General features: G+C 43.9%; 1 protein-coding gene across 2 annotated transcripts in view; it reads right to left on the bottom strand.

Moving 5' to 3' along the window:
- TENT4B (terminal nucleotidyltransferase 4B) overlaps window positions 1-9,735 on the bottom strand; it is a 73,771-nt gene extending 64,036 nt beyond the window's left edge. For both annotated transcript variants that reach the window (XM_047078374.1, XM_047078375.1), the window contains exon 1: window positions 9,084-9,735. In XM_047078374.1, the coding sequence (XP_046934330.1) occupies window positions 9,084-9,718 (635 nt within the window). In that variant the 5' untranslated portion in view covers window positions 9,719-9,735. The remainder of the gene's footprint in view (window positions 1-9,083) is intronic.
- Between the last annotated feature and the right edge of the window lie 9,211 nt (window positions 9,736-18,946).

Here is an 18,946-nt window from a genome sequence, read left to right as displayed (position 1 = left end):
ACAAAGTAAATGTCCAACGGGGGGATCAGTGAAATAAATTAAGGTGCATTAAATCCATGAATACTATGCCCACACATAGCAGGTACACAGAATCCTACTAAAGGTCATGAGGTATTAAAAATTGCCTTAGGGGGGCGCCTGGGTGGCGCAGTCGGTTAAGCGTCCGACTTCAGCCAGGTCACGATCTCGCGGTCCGTGAGTTAGAGCCCCGCGTCAGGCTCTAGGCTGATGGCTCAGAGCCTGGAGCCTGTTTCCGATTCTGTGTCTCCCTCTCTCTCTGCCCCTCCCCCGTTCATGCTCTGTCTCTCTCTGTCCCAAAAATAAATAAACGTTGAAAAAAAAAATTTTTTTTAAAAATTGCCTTAGAAATAAATTTTTGGGGTGCCTGGGTGGCCTGACTTCAGCTCAGGTCATGATCTCACGGACTGTGGGTTTGAGCCCCGCATCGGGCTCTGTGCCGACAGCTCAGAGCCTGGAGCCTGCTTCGGATTCTATGTCTCCCTCTCTCTCTGCCCCTCCCCAGCTTGCACTCTGTCTCTGTCTCTCTCAAAAATAAAATAAAAAATGTTAAAAAAATTTTTAAAAAAAGAAAGAAATTTTACATGAAAGATGTTTGTCCTATTAATAATTTTTTTTCAGTCAAAAAAAGTAGGCCCACAATATTCTAATGCCCTTCTCCCAAAGAAGAAAACAACCTTAGGGTAAAACCAGTTCTAACTTCTAGACTCCAGATTGTGAGACAATAAATTTTCATTATTTAAAACAATTTTTTTAACTCTTTGCACTAGAAAATAAATTCTAAGTATACTCACTATAGAAGTCCATATTAATAAAAAGAAAAAAGGAAATATATATATACGTACACTAAAAGTTTAAAAATACTCACACCAGTATGTTAACAGTAGTTCATATCCTGGCAATAGTATTATGGAGGCTATTTTTTTACTTCTTTGGTTTAGGTATATTTTCCAGTTTCTTGGCAATTAGTATTAATTAGTAGTATTTAAACTGTATGTTGATTTTATTTATTTATTTTTAAATGTTTATCTTATTTTTGAGAAAGAGAGAAAAGGAGAAGGGGGGGGAGGGCCAGAGACAGAGAGGGATCGAGAATCCAAACAGAGGATCTAAAGCAGGCTCCGTGCTGACAGCAGAGAGCCCGATACAGGGCTCCAACTCATGAACTGTGAGATCATGACCTAAGGCAAAGTTGGAGGCCAACCGACTGAGCCACCCAGGCACTCCTTTATGTTGATTTTAAAAACAAGTATTCTAAGGGACAGTGGTATTAACACCTCACACAAAGAAGTAAAAAAAGGATGAATAACTAACTTCAAGGAATAAAGATATCAAAATTTCGAACGTCATCAGACACCTAACACTTCATTAAATACCAATCATTGGAAATTAACTTTTAAACCTCCTTGACCACGATCCTAACAGATTCTTATTCCTGCTTTGGCAGAAATTTATAACACTTGACGGTACTGAAAGTAATGTTATTTTGACAAAATCAAAACACTAAGGGAAAAATGAGGGACCAGGTCCCAGATCTCAGTCCAGAAAATGGTTCTGATGAAACACAGTTTACTCTAGGATAAATGTGAAGATAAAAGTATTCACTCTGCACAGTCTGAACACATTGTTCAGATATAAAAATACTGTAGAAAAACTTCACCATTGGGGCACTTGGGTGGCTCAGTCAGTTAAGCGTCTGACTTTGGCTCAGGTCATGATCTCACAGTTCATGAGTTTGAGCCCTGCGTTGGGCTCTGTGCTGACTGCTCGGAACCTGGAGCCTGCCTTGGATTCTGTCTCCCTCTCTCTCTTCCCCTCCCCCACTCACACTTTGTCTGTCTGTCTCTCTCTCTCTCTCTCAAATAAAATGAACATTAAAAAAAATATTAGGGGTGCCTGGGTGACTCAGTCAGTTAAGTGTCTGACTTCAGCTCAGGTCATGACTTCACAGTTTGTGAGTCTGAGCCCCACATCAGGCTCTGCACTGACAGCTCACACAGCCTAGAACCTGCTTTGGATTCTGTGTCTTTTTGTCCCTCCACTACTCACATTCTGTCTCTCTCTCTCTCTCAAAAATGAAATTTATATTTATATTTATATTTTTTTAAAAAACCTCACCATCAACAACAAAAACCAACACTAACAATAGTGTTTACTCCCCAAAATATAGCCAAGCCAACAGAAAATAAAGCTTACTCATAACATATGAAAGGACAGGACTCTAAATTCTGAAATCAACTCTGCAGTTGTTTTTTTTTTTTAACATGTTTTTTATTTTTTTTATTTTTATTTATTTTTTAAAGATGGGACTTTAATTTTTTTTAATGTTTATTTTTGACAGAGAGAGAGAGAGAGAGACAGAGACACAGTGTAAGCAGGGGAGGAGCAGAGAGAGAGGGAGACACAGAATCCAAAGCAGGCTCCAGGCTCCGAGCTGTCGGCACAGAGCCCGACGCGGGGCTCAGACTCACAGACCGCGAGATCATAACCTGAGCCGAAGTCGGATACTCAACAGATTGAGCCACCCAGGCGCCCCTTTTACGTGTTTTTTTTTTTTTAAATATGAAAATAAAGCTCTACTTCATACTAGTTTCTAACTAGTTTCTAAGAAAAAGCAACATGTAAAGGAAACACTGCAAAGTACTTCAAAGATAAAACAAAGTAAAAGTTAAAATGAGTTTTACTTAAAAATTTTTAATTAAGGACATTCTCAATACTGCCAACAAGTTTTTAAACAAAAGTTAAAGTTAAAATTAGGTGAGGTTATTTATGAGGTTAATATGATAAAAACACAATGAACCATCACTACCTATAACAGAACAGCTAAAATAAAAAACAGCGATAACACTCAATGCTGGCTAGGATGCAGAGAAACTGGATCTCACAGGGCTGGTAGGCATGTAATATGATACAAAACTCTAAAAGAGAGTTTAGCAGTTTCTTTCAAAACTAAGTATGCACTTACCATATGACCCAGCACTTTTAGGCATTTATCCCCCCGCCCCCATGAAACCTTATGTTCACATAACAACGTGTATGTGAATATTTATAGCAGCTTTATCTGTAACAGCCCAAAACTGGAAACTTTTGGGTTATGTCCTTCAACGGGTGAATCATTAAACAAACAGTGGTACATCCACACTTTGGAATACTACTCAACATTAAAAAGGAATGAACTATTAATACATGAAAACAATTTGGATAGATCTCAAAAGAATTATGGTAAGAGGAAAAAAGCCAAAGTAACATACTGTGTGATTCCATTTATCTAACACTTTCAAAATGACAAAATTAGAGAGATGGAGAGATTAGTGGCTGCTCAGGGTTAGAGATGAGGGTGGGTGTGTGCAAGGGAAAAAAGGGGTAGCATGAGGGATCTCTGAGGTGATGGTACCTTGATCGTGGGGGTGTCACACAAATCTACACATGATAAAATTACACACACACACAAACACAAATGAGTGCATGTAAAACTGGGGAAATCTAAGTAAGGCTACAAATTGTAACAATGTCAATTTCCTGGTTTTGCTATGAAGCTACAGTTATATAAGATGTTACCACTGCATGAAACTAGGTGAAGGGAAGATGGGATCTCTCTGTACAGTTTTTTGCAATTTTCTGTCAATCTGTATTTCAAAATAAAAAGTAAAACAAAACAAAACAAAACAATCAGATGGGGCTATGCATGAGAAGCTTGATACAGCAAACAGAAAAAATTTAACACAGCATTTGGAACATGGTAAAAACGCTATCTACCATGAGCACTCTGACTTTATTGAGTACTTTTAATAAATCAACTAATTTGAAAACACGGGTTCTGCAGACTATTCATACTACTTCAGCAGAGAGAATGACTGAAACTAGAATTCCTGAGTTTAGTTATCAGATACCACATGAAGAATCTCTTACATACATGGCAAGATTTTTTTCAGATTTGAAACTGTTCAAGAAGCCAGTATACAACATAAACATCTCCATATTGTTTTTTCCTCAAACCTCCAGCTCCAATCTCATATGGCTTGAAGCCCTTAGTATACAAAAGTCTCTTAGATCATCAAATAACTTAAAAAATGAAAACAGATATATCACTTGCTGTTCGAATCCAAATTAATGTAAAGCCTAGCTCAGGGCCATCCTCAATTTCAATATTCTCTTAGGGGGAAAAAAAAAATCCATGTCATGTTCAAAATGGTAAAATGAATTTGAAGATGCTGGTGTCCTGAAGCAGCTGAGTCCCTAGCAAATATTCCTAAGGACAGAAAGAACATTCTACCGGCAGTCCTCTGAATTCCTCAAGCAGGCTCTGAGCTGTCCGGTCAGCTCTGTAGGAAAAGAGCAAAGACAGGAGTCTCAGACCAGCTGCTGGGAACTAGATTCTAATTCTTCAAATTAGCACCCTCTTTGGTTTATAGCCCCCTTCAGGATTACTCCACACCTATGTGTGTGTAAGTGATTATACATCCAGTCTCTAGTGCCGTGGGTGTGATCCTGAAATAGTTTCCTCCACTAAATATTACTCCAACGGATTCAACAGAAGGAAGAATAGAAAGCTGAGTGAAATTACACAACAGCTTGCTTTTCTATTTTCCATAGAAAAAGTGGCTGAAATTTTTCTCAGCTTCAGCAGGTATAAGAATATCTAACTACAACCATCTGACCAGTCCCATATCAGCAAGGGAGCCCCTAAATTTTCTTCCCATGGGTTCTTCTGGACTCCTAACACTAGGATTTACTAGTAGGGGTTTCATGGGAGTATTTGTGATATAAGGCCATCCGTCACACCAGGACCAGCACTGTTCTAACATGCACTCCGCCGTCCTCCTCCCGCTCCCCCGGCTACCCCACTGCCTTGGACTTTTCTAGTATCCCCTTCCTATCCTTCCTTCACTGCAATATATACTAAACCTTCTGTGGGAACCCAAGGTAGACTCCAAAAAGCTCTATTTACTCACTAGTCTTTTGTTTTTCAACAGCTAGAAACTTAATAGGGGATGAAAAAGATACCACATCCTGAAATACCAAGGAATTCTGACAGTGACAGTGTTCACTGATCACAGATTTTAGACAGAACACGAGTTGTGGCATGAAGTATCTTAGTCGAACACACCATACCAGATTTGGGGAAATTCTCAAATGCAAACTGCACTGTTAGTATAGAATCAACACTGTAGAAAACCTAATGTCTTTTTTTTTTCTTCCAACATTTTATTTAAAATCCAATTAGCTAACATAGAGTGTAGTATTGGTTTCAGGAAAACTTCCTGTCTTACTGAAATCACTTTTCAGTACCGAAATGCAGCAAAATTCAAAGACCCGAAGATTCTAGTTCACTAAAGAATTACTGTGGGCTACATTTGTGAATGCACAAAAATTAATACAGCAAGCACTTGGAAAAAGGCTTCTAAATTCTCTCATACTCAACCCACGTTAATCTATCGGATCACTTACTTTGGAGCCTAGCATCAACACCAACCTACTGATCACACAGTATAGAAACCAGCAGAAAGAGGCCACGATGCCAGTGCTGAAGAAGAGTGTCAGCATCTTGGACTTACTGTGATACAGTGTACAATGCATCTGAGGAAGGACCTGGCCCACTGCAGGGAAGACTACACCTTGGCTTGGCCCCCAAACTTCAACTCCCTGTTAGACAGTTCCACCTAAACCCCACCGTATTTTTCATTCCAAATCAACAATCCCATCCTTTATTGGCAATAATAAAAGCAACGTTTCCCCACTCTAGTTCAAAGCTGTGGTGTGATCAGTGAACCCGGGAGCCAGAATCCTCTCCACCCTCACCTTACAGCATTTCTCACACTCATTCATTCTTCACCAGTTCCCATCCCCATCATCGCAGTTCAAGAAATTATTCCTTAAGCCCAAGTTTTCCAACGGGGTCTTCTTGATGTCCCACCGTCAGATTCCTGCTCCAAAACATTATTTTGAACATGTCATCGAAGCCTTGAAAAAAAATATCTACAGATCTGGCAGTGCAGCCAACACAAACCTATCCTGATGAGCTTGGAGAAGCTCCAAGCACCTTCCACAAGAAGCTTCTAGAGACAGGGGGACTCAGGACCAAGGGCTCTGAATCCCCATATGTTAACTGCGTTCACTTTTTGTCATGGCTTCTTTCTCCATGGTAATGAACAATTAAATCTTTGAAAAGGGTTTCGTGGCTCATTTTCATGGACAACCAGAAGGAGCAGGTGGACTGCTTCCTACACCACAGCCAGCCTTGGAGGAGAATGAAGTCCAAGAAGTAGAATACTGAAAGCAACTTTAAAAAGGGGGGAAAAGAAAAAAGGAACATGAGCAAACCCCCTAGCTCTGCAGGTACATGGAGAAGGCTGAGATGGTGAGCTTACACGGATTTAACTTTGAAAGAGGAATATGAAAGCTTCAGGATGAAATCCAAATATCATACTCTACATTTAAGAAACGTCCATCCTAACTAGTGACCTAGTGGGTAAGAGGAAACATGTACATAAAAGGAAAAATAACCACAAGCAGGCTACAGCAAGAGCATGAGGCAAGTACTTCAAGAGTCCAAAGGAGGAACACCAAGAGAATCAAGGACCTGGACGATGGAGAAGTATCTTAGGATACTGAACTGTATCTTAGGAATGTTCAGGGAGTACGCTGACCACTTTGGCTGAGGCAGAGATCACAGAGACCAAAGATGCGCGACAGTATATGTATACAGCTGTCCTAGAGTTCCAGCCCGTTGTTCAATGTGCTGCCTTCTCCTCCCCCTACCTGGACTGTCAGCTCAGAGGCCAGGAACCACTACAATCTGTTGACCTATCAGCTAAATGTGAGTCCCAAGAACTCAGAATGTTAGTAACAGTTTTAGCAAATTTGATCTCAGCATAGCATAACATTGAGATGCCCTGTGAATTCAGATTTTTAAATACCTGTACTAAAAATAGCAAAACTTCTGGAAAAGTCAAGACATAAGGACCCACAAATCAAAGCAAGAATTTTTAAACACCCAGACACTCTTACAAAAACACTCTTACGAACTGCCTGATAGAAAATTTTACTACTGATATCCTCTAAAGGAAAAGGCAAAAGAATGGAAGGTCTGATGAAGTGATAAACAGTTTTAAAAACAGGTTTACAGTCAGTTTTTAAACAGTAATCTATCTGGGAAATGGAAATTCCTCCCCTAAATCCCTTTGGGGGCAATACATTTGAATCAGGAATAAGAACATCCTGCCTCTACACAAGTTCAAATGTGAGCCTTTTACAGTATCCCCAACATTACAAAGCAGGTAGAGGAGAGGACAATTTCTAACCCGTCAAAAAGAAAAGCAGCCAGTATTCTGGATTTCTTCTCTATCTCTGCTAGACATATATGCAAAAGCTTCGGTAAAATGAAACCAGGGAACTCCAAGGTTTTAGTTGACAGTGATTGCTTAACTGGAGCTTTTCCTGTGAAATGAAACTACCAGAACCTTCAAAACATCAATTTGCTTGTCGCTAAACCACAGGTTTATGCTCCGTCTTGGAAATGCTAACAGGATGGAACCCATGAGCCTTTTATTAAAACGTGATGACCATGGAGAGCGCCCTTGAAGCATAGCAACAGAGGACTCAACCCTAAAAGGTTCCCCTCTGGAAAGTGAGGACAGGTTTGACATGTAACCCCAGCGTGCCAGTCCTAAAACGCTGGACTGCATTTTCCATAAAAGGTGGGAGTTGTAATAGTAGCATATAGCAGACACCAGCCCACTAGAAGCAGATGGGAACCCACCAACTCATTTTACCCAGACCTCCAAAAAGGTACACAGAACTGTCTGTGCTTGCCAAAGCAGGGCAGATCTGAATGGGTGAATCTAAGAAAATGTTTCACAAAAGATTACTAATGGTAATTTCATGTGCCTACTGTAGCCCCCAATGTAAAACTGGATCTGAAAAATGAAAAGCAATTTGAAAGCTCATTTTCCATACTCAAGTGACACACACACACACACACACACACACACAACACACACACACGGCCCAAATTTTTTATTTTACAAAATATAAATGACTCAGTAACCTATTCCAGCACAGGGGCCCTTCTAGAAGGGAAAGCTAGCTGGAAACATTCCCTGCTTATGTACATAGTTCACTAGGGATCAGGTAAGATTCCATTTTGTAACAGCTGAACTTTAAACAGAAAGTCATTAATGGTGCAACATTCACTCATTAGCATAAAGTTGCCCCCTACAATGAAAAGCATTGGCTGTATCTGCCAGAATGACAACTTTACAGTAAGAAGCTGGAGCCAAGGTCCATGAACTCCTAGAAAGTTCTATCGGCCTCAGAAGAGCTCACCATCTCCACCAGCCTAAACTTAGCTGTCACCTCACTCCTCAATCCCCACAGAAAAAAAAGCATCGGTAATGCAGGATTTTTTTTTTTAATAAAAAAAATTAAAGATGGGCAAAAGGGTCAACAGCAGGCAAAGCCTTACGGGGCTGAAATGATTCCTGTTTGGGATTGGGGGAGGGGGAGGAGCTTTCTGGATGTTTCTATTCTTGGCAAGGAAAGCACCTCCAAGTCCTGTACCATCAAATGGCACTAACACAGGAATGTTCTCAGGAAATCAATGATTTGTCCATGCTAATAGATTTCATCTTGGGGTGTGCTGGTGGGGAGCAAGATGGGGAGGATTGGAGGGGGGAGAATGGGGAAGGTGTGTGTGAATAGGGGGGATGGGAGCAAAGAGTAGATGGATAAGGGGGCTGGGGAAGGTGTGGACTGTTAAGAGGGAGAGTGTGGATGACTAAGGGACGTGAGGGGAGGGTGTGGATGGCGGAGGGTATGTCCAGAAAAGGCCTGGAAAGCTGGGGGGGGGGGGGGGCGGGGAGGTGTGGACCGCTATGGAGTGGGGGAAGGTGTGAATGGTGGAGGGATGGAGGGATGGCTGGCCATCAGCCCCCTCAGAAGCAGCAACGAAGGCAGGCCAAGAGGGGTGGCCTCGCCCAGGCTCCCCCTAATCCACCTTCTGTGGGCGTGTGCCCGGATGCGCGTATGCAAGGGCCAGGCCACCAGGCCGCAGGGCTACCACTCACCCCACGACTCCCTGGTTGTAGTTCCTCCGCTTCCACGGGGTCCCGCTGTACACGCCCCCGCTGCCGTCGGCCCGGCCGCCCCCCGCGGCCCGCCCTCCGCTGGGCTGCAGCAGGCTGTAGTTGAGTCCGTAGGTGCTGGCCTTATTGTCGCGCTTCCTCTTGTTGCTGCTGCCCGATGCCGGGTCCGCGGGCTCCGCGGCGGGGACGGCGGCGGAGGAGTGTGGGGACGAGGACACGGAGGGGGACGGGGACGCCGAGGAGACCGCGGCAGCCCGGCGGGCCCAGGCCGCGGGCTGGTGGTGGTTGTTGTTGTTGTTGGTCGTCTCCAGGGGCAGGAAGTCCCGCTGCTCCGCGGACTGCGCGTGGCCGCCCAGCAGGCGCTCCCCGGAGCGGTACATGCCGGCCGGGGCCGGGGCCGGGGCCGGGGCCGCGCCGCCCGGACTGCCGGTGCTGCTGCCGCTCCCGCCGGTGGCCGTGCTGCTGCCGCCGCCGCCGCCGCTCGCGCCGCCGCTGCTGTGACAGTGGTGGTTGAAGTAGAGGTTCCTCAGCCCCTGGGTCGTCTCCCAGATCTGCATCCACAGACTGTTGGACGGTCCGAGCTGCTCTGGCTGGAACCAGGCGATCCTCGGATCCATCAAACGGCGGCGGCCGCTGCCCCCGCCCCTCCCGGCCGCCCGCAGGGCCGCCGCCGCCGCCGCGCCTCAGGCGCACGCCCGGCCTCGGCGGCTGCTGCTGCTGCTGCTGCTGCTGCTGCTACTGCTGCTCGGGGCCCGCCGCGGGCGGCGCGGTCGCGCAGGGAGCCCGGCCGGCGCCGGCGGCGTCGCTCCCGCCCTCGGGGGCTCCGCGGGCCCACCCCCCTCCCTCCGCCCCTCCGCCGAGCCCCTGTCACTGGGGTCCCCGTGCAAATGGCGGCGGCGGCTCTAGAGTAGGGCAAGCGGCAGCGGCAGCGGCGGCGGCGGCGGCGGCGGCGGCAGCAGCGGCGGCGGCGGCGGCAGGACGCGCCTGCTCCGTAGCGTCCTCGCTCCTCCGGCCCCGGGGCGGGGCCTCCGCCCGCTCCGCCCCGCCCACCCCCCGCCCCGCCCCGCCCCCGCCGCGCCGCGCCGCGCCGCGCCGCGCCGCCAGGCTAGCCCCGGCGGCCGCGGCGTGCGTCACAGAGGCCGTGGTGCGGCGTGGCGGGGGTTGCAACCGCCCGACTCAACCGTCCCCGTGGCTCCTGAGGAAGGGGCCGCTCGTACCTGGGCATTTAGGCGCCCGTGAAGCGTGCGCCGCCCTCGGTCTGGGTTTCTCGGTCCCTGAGACCGGGCGAGGCCGGACGGACACCGGCTCCGCAGGGAATGGATTGTGGGAGGCACCGCCCCCTCGTCGTCCCCTCCCCCACCCAGGGCCTCCGGTACCCGCCCCCCCCCCCCAACGCTCTCGCGACCCTCTCGAGAACTCCGCTCCAAGTCGGGTTCGGGCATGGGCGGGGGGAGGGGAGAAGATGCGCCCCACTCCCGAGCATGTGCTCGGGACCCTGCGTGGACGCGGGCTGCGCGGGCTCCCCCACCGGTCCCCGCGCCATGCGTGCAGCACCCCGGGCCCTGGCGGAGCATCCCCCGCCCCAGCTTAGACTGGAGAGACCTGCGCCAGCCCGCATGGATGTACGCGCATCTTCGTTGGGTCTGTAAGCCAGGGGCTCAGAACCACCGTCACACACCCAAAACCCGTTCTGCACACATAACGCACACAGAAGCGCGCACAGCTGCACAGGCATGGAGACTGGCACACAAGCTGCTCGGCGTGTAAAGAATTCTCACTTGCCATCAGGTGCACCGGCAGCCATAGAAAGCTCTCCTCGGTTCAGAATTAACTTAAAAAAAACAACCCCCAAACCTTTTAAGCCCAATATCGTTGGCATCAATAGAGATTTTCCACAAAGTAGTTATTTGCATGTCTTCCCAATTCCTGTGGTAAAAACTACAAGGAAAAGGGAATTTTAAGTATTTTAAATACTGAGAAAAAATAAGTGAGCATGTTTCCCGTGTGCCCTCTGAGGTTGGTCCAAAGTCCAGAAGGAGTCCCTGATGCCTGATTTTGACCTTCTATTTTGGGAGCTCAATATCCTGGAAAGTTGTTTGTTAAAAATTTTTAACGTTTATTTATTTTTAAGAGACAGCGTGAGTGGGGGAGGAGGAGGAGAGAGAGAGGGAGACACGGAATCTGAAGCAGGCTCCACGCTCTGAGCTGTCAGCACAAAGCCCAACACAGGGCTCGAACTCAGGAGCCATGAGATCATGACCCAAGTAGGGCTCTTAACCGACTGAGCCAGACAGGTGCCCCCCAATATCCTGGAAAGTTTTTATTGTTGTTGTTGACTGTTGTTGTAGTTTTGGGCAAAGATGAAAAAATATTTGTCAAATTATAAAGCACTGCTCTACCGTTTTTCTTGCTGAGAGAATAACGTACCCCTCCAAAAAACCCTAAAGAACTTTGGTTCATCTTATTGGTTGTTGATTTACTACATATCAGTATTAAAAGTGTTCTCAGAATGAAATTTGCTGTATACTGTGAATTACAAAGCCAGGAAAATAAGTAGTGGTACTTTTTAGGCTATACCTACTGACAAATGATATAAAAATAAAGCATTTTAGAAACAGGTTTATTTTGACAACTTCAAATTTGTTTTAAAAATCAACCAAGAAAAATGAAAAGCTGAAAAAAGTAAGCATTATCAAGGTCCCCACTGTCTAGATATAATCACCTTGAAGACTTTGTTAAACATTTCCAAAAATCTCTCCCTGCACATGTTACATGACAAGATAGCTGTTTTTATTTTTATTTTTATTTGTTTATTTTAAGCATTATTCAGTCTTTAAAAATATTTTTTCAGGCATCCAAGAACACGTTAAATGCCACTGATATCTAAGCAAGAAAGTATTCAAACTAAGTGTTCATGTCAGAAATTAATATTTGTTATATCTGAAAGCTCATTTCTTTAGACAAACCTCAAGAACTACTAAAGTTTTGGCAGAATGATCAAATGAGTTAATATAAATAAAAGAACCTTGTGAAGTGTGGGCTTAGAGGCAAGACATTACTGTTTGTTCACCTGCAGGGAATGCTGACTGGTTAGCCCCATAACAGCACATCCATGTTTCAGGGCATTCATTCAGTAAATCTTGGTTGAATGTCTATCATCCATGCAGAACTGAGCTAATTGCTTTAGAGAGGATCAAAAAGCAACCAGGGTCTTTGGCTGCCTTCCATGAATTTACTGTCTGGTTATGGAGGAAAAAAAGGTAAATATCTAAAGTCAAACTGCAATTTATTCAATTAATTTCAACAAATATGTCTTGAGCGAATTATGTACCAGTGCTGGGGATACAGCAATGAACAATACCGATGAGGTTCCTGCTTTCATGGACTTTACTTTCTAGTGGGAAGGCAAGCATATAAAGTCAGACAGTGGATAAGTGCTATGAAGAAAAAGAAAGCCAGCAAAAGGGATAGTGACAGTGTGCTATTTTTAGATAGGCTAATCAGGGAAGGCTGCTCTGAGGAAGTGATATTTGAGCAGGGACTTAAATGAGGCAGTGGGCCATGACCATCTAGGGAATGATCCATCAGGCAGCGAGAATAACAAGTGCAAAGGCCCTGAGGCAGGTATGTACTTTGTGTGCAAGATGGCAAGGAAATGTAATTGAGTGTTGAATGTATGCCATGCTATAAAATTGTAATGAATGTTGAATGTGTACCATGGTATAGAATTATAAAGTATCTCTTGCGGAAGTTTCCTCAAAAATCATCCAGTTTAAAGTAAAACAGAAGGGAATATTATATACACAAAAATGTATTCATTTCCCCCAACAAATCTGCAGTGTTTTGTCTCAAAATAATCTACAACTGCATCCAAAGAGATAGACTACACTAATTTCAATAATAAATTTTGATTACTCAACCTTTTCATTTTGCTATTTAGAACAAAAGAACAGACACTTATTACAGTCTTTAAAACCATCTGCATTAAATTGATGAGCCAAAAAAACACAGCTATCACAAACCCAGACATTTTGCTCCATAATCTAATGTCCTATTCATTCTCAGTATTCTTATTCTTAGGGGGGAAAATGTTGAGTCGATGGTTTCAACTTGAAAGATTCACTGAAACATCAAGTTTCTGCAGAGTCAAAACTGAGTGGAAAAATGAGAAGAAAGCCAGTTATCAAGCAAATTTAAATATGACTTCATTGATTTATCAACTTGGATAAAACTGAAGGGAAATTTCACACACATACTACTGCACGGTATTATTAATAATTGTCATTATAATTAAATCTTAGGCAGTATGTGACTATATTACTTCAGAGTTAACAAGAACCATGAATAGTAAGTCATAAATTATTAGTATCTTCAGCGTTTGGGCTATGACGTATTTGCTCCAGGTGTTAATAATCGGGCTTAGGCCCCATTTACGAACTTTCCCCTTTTGCACACAATATACATCATTGTACCATGTTTTTTTCTCCTTCATGAATACAAACAGGATTTCAAGTAGGAGAATCTGTTTCAATGACATTTCAAAATAATAGGCAATGTGGAAGCCCGTGTCTTGTTCCAGACAGTCAAAATTTCTTTTTTTTAAGGTTTTTTTTTTTTTTTTGGAGGTGGGGGAGGAGGGGGAGGGAAGTAGGGGAGAGGTGCGGAGAGAGGGAGAGAGAGAATCCCAAGTAGGTTCCTTGCTGACAGCCCCGAGCCCAAAGTGGAGCCCGATGTGGGGCTCAAACCCAGGAATGGTGAGATCATGACCTGAGCCAAAAACCAAGAGTCAGATGCTTGACCAACTGAGCCATCCAGGTGCCCCAGTCAGAATCTCTTCTATTCCTTAGAAACAAAATTGCTCAAGTTCTGTGCCATCCTATGATCTTTGAAGAGTGTGTATGTGTATGTGTGTGTGTGTATGTTTAAGAGCTTTATAGTATAATTTCTATATTATAAAATTCACCCATTTGAAGTATACAATTTAATGAATCATTTTAGTGAATTTACAGATCTATGCAGCCATTGCCACAATCTGATCTTGGAATGTTTCCAACCCCAAAAAGATTGGTAGGGCTCATTTGTAGTCAATCCATTTTCCCAACCCCATGCCCAGGCAAATATTAATCTACTTTCTATTTCTATAGATTTGCCTTTTCTGGATAACATCCATTTTGGTTGGTGTTTCTATAGAATTTGACCATAGCAGTGCTAAAGCACCCACAGAGAATTGCTTGCCTAGCCTAATGGCAACTAAAAACAAAACAAAAACTGCCAGAATTTCTGACCAATTTGTAAAAAATTCCAGACATTTTCCAGATTCAAGTTTATACAAGGCTGGTAAGGCAGCTCCTTCAACCATCTTTCCTATTGTACGGGAAATAGCATCCTTGGCCATGAGCTTGCAAAGCAGGCTGTCCCTGGACAGCCATTCTCCAGAGAGGAAGCCCAGAAACTCAGCCAAGATCCAGCACTCAAACAACCCTTTGCATTCTACCATTTCTCTTTAACATATCACTGCTGTGGGAAAGAGAGAATAAGGGGGATAAGGTGGTCTTGCCTAAGAAGGTACTCACCTGGGGCGCCTGGGTGGCGCAGTCGGTTAAGCGTCCGACTTCAGCCAGGTCACGATCTCGCGGTCCGTGAGTTCGAGCCCCGCGTCGGGCTCTGGGCTGATGGCTCAGAGCCTGGAGCCTGTTTCCGATTCTGTGTCTCCCTCTCTCTCTGCCCCTCCCCCGTTCATGCTCTGTCTCTCTCTGTCCCAAAAATAAATAAACGTTGAAAAAAAAAAAAAAAAAGAAGGTACTCACCCACAACTGCTTTTGTCAACTGTCATTGAGCAGCCGAAGCAGAGAAATTCCATTTCTAAAGACAAAGGCTCTTACTAACCATCAAAATCTCACTCCAGAATATTCTCTCGCTAGAACATACATAACTTGAAATGCAGTCCAGACCTTCTCCTCCAAAAAGTTATTTGGTATGATTATTAATTAATGTATCAACTTGACTGCCCATTGAGTGCCCAGATTAAACATTTTTTCCAGGTGTGTCTGCAAGGATGGCCCTGGAAGAAATTAGCATTTGAATGGGTGGATTTGGTGATGTAGATTGTCCTCCCCCATGTGGGTGGACCTTATCCTATCAGTTGAGGGCCCAAATGAAACAAAAGATAGAGGAAAGAAGAATTTGTCCCTTTTTTCTTGCCTTGCTGATTGAACTAGGACATTTCATGTCATCTTCTCTAGCCCTCTGAGCAATATTTATTTACACTGCTGGCACCCTTGGTTCTCACGCCTTCAGACTCAGACTCCATAGCACTCCATACCACTGGTTTGACTGGGTCTTCAGCTTGCAGATAGCAGATTGTGGGACTTCTTACCCTCCGTATCTGTATGAGCCAATTCCTCATAATAAATCTCCATATAAATCTCTAAATATGGGTATATACTGTACAACAAATCCAAATAGGTCATATATATGAAAATGAGAAGTGGGGGTTCTCCTGTAACAAATGTCTAAAAATGCAGAAGTGGCTTTGGAACTGGGTAATGGGGTAGAGAATGAAGTTTGGAAGTTCATGCTGGAGAAAGCCTACACGGCACAAACAGACCTTTATTTCTTTATTTGTAAGATTTTATTGTTAAGAAATCTCTACTCCCAACATGGGGCTCAAACTTACAACCCCAAGATCTAATGTCACACATTATACCGACTGAGCCAGCCAGATGCCCCATGAATATACCTTTAAAAGTAATTCTGGTGAGGGATGCCTGGGTAGCTCAGTCAGTTGAGCGTCCGACTTTGGCTCAGGTCATGATCTAACGGTTCATGGGTTCAAGCCCCATGTCGGGCTCTATGCTGACAGCTCAGAGCCTGGATCCTGCTTCAGATTCTGTGTCTCCCTCTCCCTCTCTCTGTTCCTCCTCCACTCGCACTCTGTCTCTGTTTCTCTCTGAAAAAATAAAAGATAAATAAAATAAAAATAAATAAAAGTAATTCTGGTGAGAGCTCAGAAAGAGAAGATGAGAACTGTAGAGAAAGCCTCAGTCATCTTAAGGAATCCCTAAGTGGTCAGGAGCAGTATGTTGGTAGAAATATGGGCAGTAAAGGCCATTCTGATGAGGTCTCACATGGAAATAAGGAACGTCTTACTGGAAACTGGAGGAAAGGCGTTCCTTGCTATAAAGTGGCAGAGACATGGCTGAACTGTGTTTGTGTTCTAGAGTTTTGTGGAAGGTAGAAATTGCAGGCAATGAAACTGGATATTTAACTGAAGCAATTTCTAAAAAAAGGGTTGAAGGTGTGGCTTGGCTCCACCTGGCTGCTTATAGTAAAATCCAAAAAGAAAGAAATGACTTGAAGATAGAATTGTTAAGCTAAAAGGAAGTAGAACTTCATGATTTGGAAAATTTTCTGCCTAGGCATATTGCAAAAAGTGAGAACATTAAGGATATGGCCAAGTAACCATTTGAGTTATTGGCTAATGAGTGTGGGTGTGAACCACAGATTCATCAGCCACCCCAGGAAGAAAACTGCCAGCAATAGGAGAGGGGAAAGAATGAAGGAAGGAAGGCTGTCAGACCTCAGGGGTTTCACAGGATGAGCCCATAGAACTATTTAGCTGAGATCATGCGCTATTCTTTAAAACAAGGGAAGAATGACCCAAGAGGCAATTTGGAGACTATTGGGGCTGTCTTCTTGGTTTCAAAATTTGTATTACTTAAACACATAGATGCATACAACACATGACTTCACATTTTAATGATTTCCAAAATAAAATCACTTCTTCAGCACTCACTCGCGTAACTGGTGCTCTGCCCTCCCTGTCCAAGCACCACCTACTCTATTATTCATTTCCACCTGATTCCCCTCCAGGACGTTTTGTGGCAAGCATCTTCACCACGAGAATTGCTACAGACAGAATTGAGTATGTTTGGAACATGTACATCATGCTTTGCCTCAAAAGGCAGCAGAAAGGCAAATTTTATTTCTGGACATATGTAAGTCAAGCCACAGGGGCCTTTTCTAAGGTAAAATGCACGACACAGGGTGCCAAGCTTTTCCCTTATTGTATATCTAGCCCAAAAGACATTTCATTCGGGAAAAAATTGGATAATTTAAGTTACAGAGTTACCCTGAAGTCTTTGGACAGTCTAATAGGCTTTGAAAAATGCAGCCAAATAGTAAGGGGAAATTTCTGTATTTGTTTGGTGGAAGTGAAAAAAAGCCAACTGAAAATTTGCAGGCTGAGAACAAATGGACAGGACCCATTGCACGGCAAGGAAAAGTGAGTCAGAGAATAAAGCACAGACTTCTGGGAGGTCACACACCATATGCCACAAATGGAAGCTGCTGAGGTTACCACCTATCAAAAACAAAACAAAACAAAACAAAACAAACAAAACAAAACAAACAACAACAACAACAAAAACCACTGCCACATCCTGTTAGTGGAACAGTTTCAAATTTGTTGCCCTGGTCTGCTTTGAAACTAGTCTATATAACACATTTACGATATAATGGAAGTCATGTATCCCAAGTCTGGAGAGAATATTTGAGACTCGGTTATTCATTCTCAGTCATTGTGAGGGACTGTGGCCACAGCAACACAAGATTATTGACCTCGTTCAAAGTTCGAACACTGGACCTGAAAACACACAACCAGAATGAATGTTCAATGATTAATCAACATCTGTGAATTGATGGCTAAAAAGCAGTGAGTTATAAGATAGCATTTCTATCTAGCTTTTTAAATCATAATTAGTTGTATGTGCATGTGTGTGTGTGTGTGCGCACGCGGGCATGTGTGTGTAAAAGATTACAATTTCTCACAGGTGACAAAAGCTGTATCAGCTTATTCCATCTGCTCAAGCCACACATCTTGCCAATGTGTGGCTGCAAGGTCATAACTTTGAATGCTGTAAAGATCAAAAGCTGCACTCAGCCTCTTGGCCAAAATAACATCCTTCCTCGGAAACATTCGGATACTTTAACTAATTGGTGTCTTTGCCATTCATTCATTCATTCCACCATCATTTTTTTTTTAATTTTTTTTTTAATGTTTATTTCTGAGGCAGAGAGAGACAGAGCATGGGTGGGGGAGGGGCAGAGAGAGACGGAGACACAGAATCAGAAGCAGGCTCCAGGCTCTGAGCTGTCAGCACAGAGCCCAATGCAGGGGCTCGAACTCACAAACCGTGAGATCATGACCTGAGCCGAAGTCGGTCGCTCAACCGACTGAGCCACCCAGGTGCCCCTATTCCACCATCATTTAACACTGGGGTATAAAGATGTGTCCTGGTGGCACATCTTTGGACTCCCAAGGGGTAAGAAGGAGGAAAGAATGATCAGGGAAATGGTCTAGCTCAATATATTTCAAAGTACAAAAAGTGCACACCCCTCCCATCCCTATTTGTAATAGTGCTGCATTCACGTGTAGCAACCACTTCTGTTCTAAAACTATTCAAATCCATTTCACTGTCATCAGGAAGTTGAGAAAATTTGACTCCAATGGAGGATTATGCTTATCTATATAGTGCTATATGACCTATAATACTATATGATTTTCCCAAATCACTAGGAATTCCATATCTTACTATCAAACATGAGAAACCCCTAAATAATGTTCTCTTACTTTTATTTCTTTTGTAGCCATTCCAAGTCATAAAATATGCAAGAAGCAAGAAAAAAGGAAAGTGCATAAGAAAGTTTCTTGAAATGTCCCTGTGGAGTTGGACCCGCCTTCATGTGATACCATATAATGTGCTTCCAGGGTTGGAGTAGGAAGATAAAAAGTTCACTCATTAGAAGTCACACACACATTTGGAAAAATCTCAACTTCAAGCACC

Source organism: Lynx rufus, unplaced genomic scaffold (genome assembly GCF_022079265.1).
Source record: "Lynx rufus isolate CCGP_SWC_20201006 ecotype Redwood Valley unplaced genomic scaffold, mLynRuf1.p SCAF_16, whole genome shotgun sequence".
Lineage (NCBI taxonomy): Eukaryota > Metazoa > Chordata > Mammalia > Carnivora > Felidae > Lynx > Lynx rufus.
The sequence above is the reverse complement of the archived record's forward strand: the minus strand, read 5'-3'. Positions and strand labels throughout refer to the sequence as shown.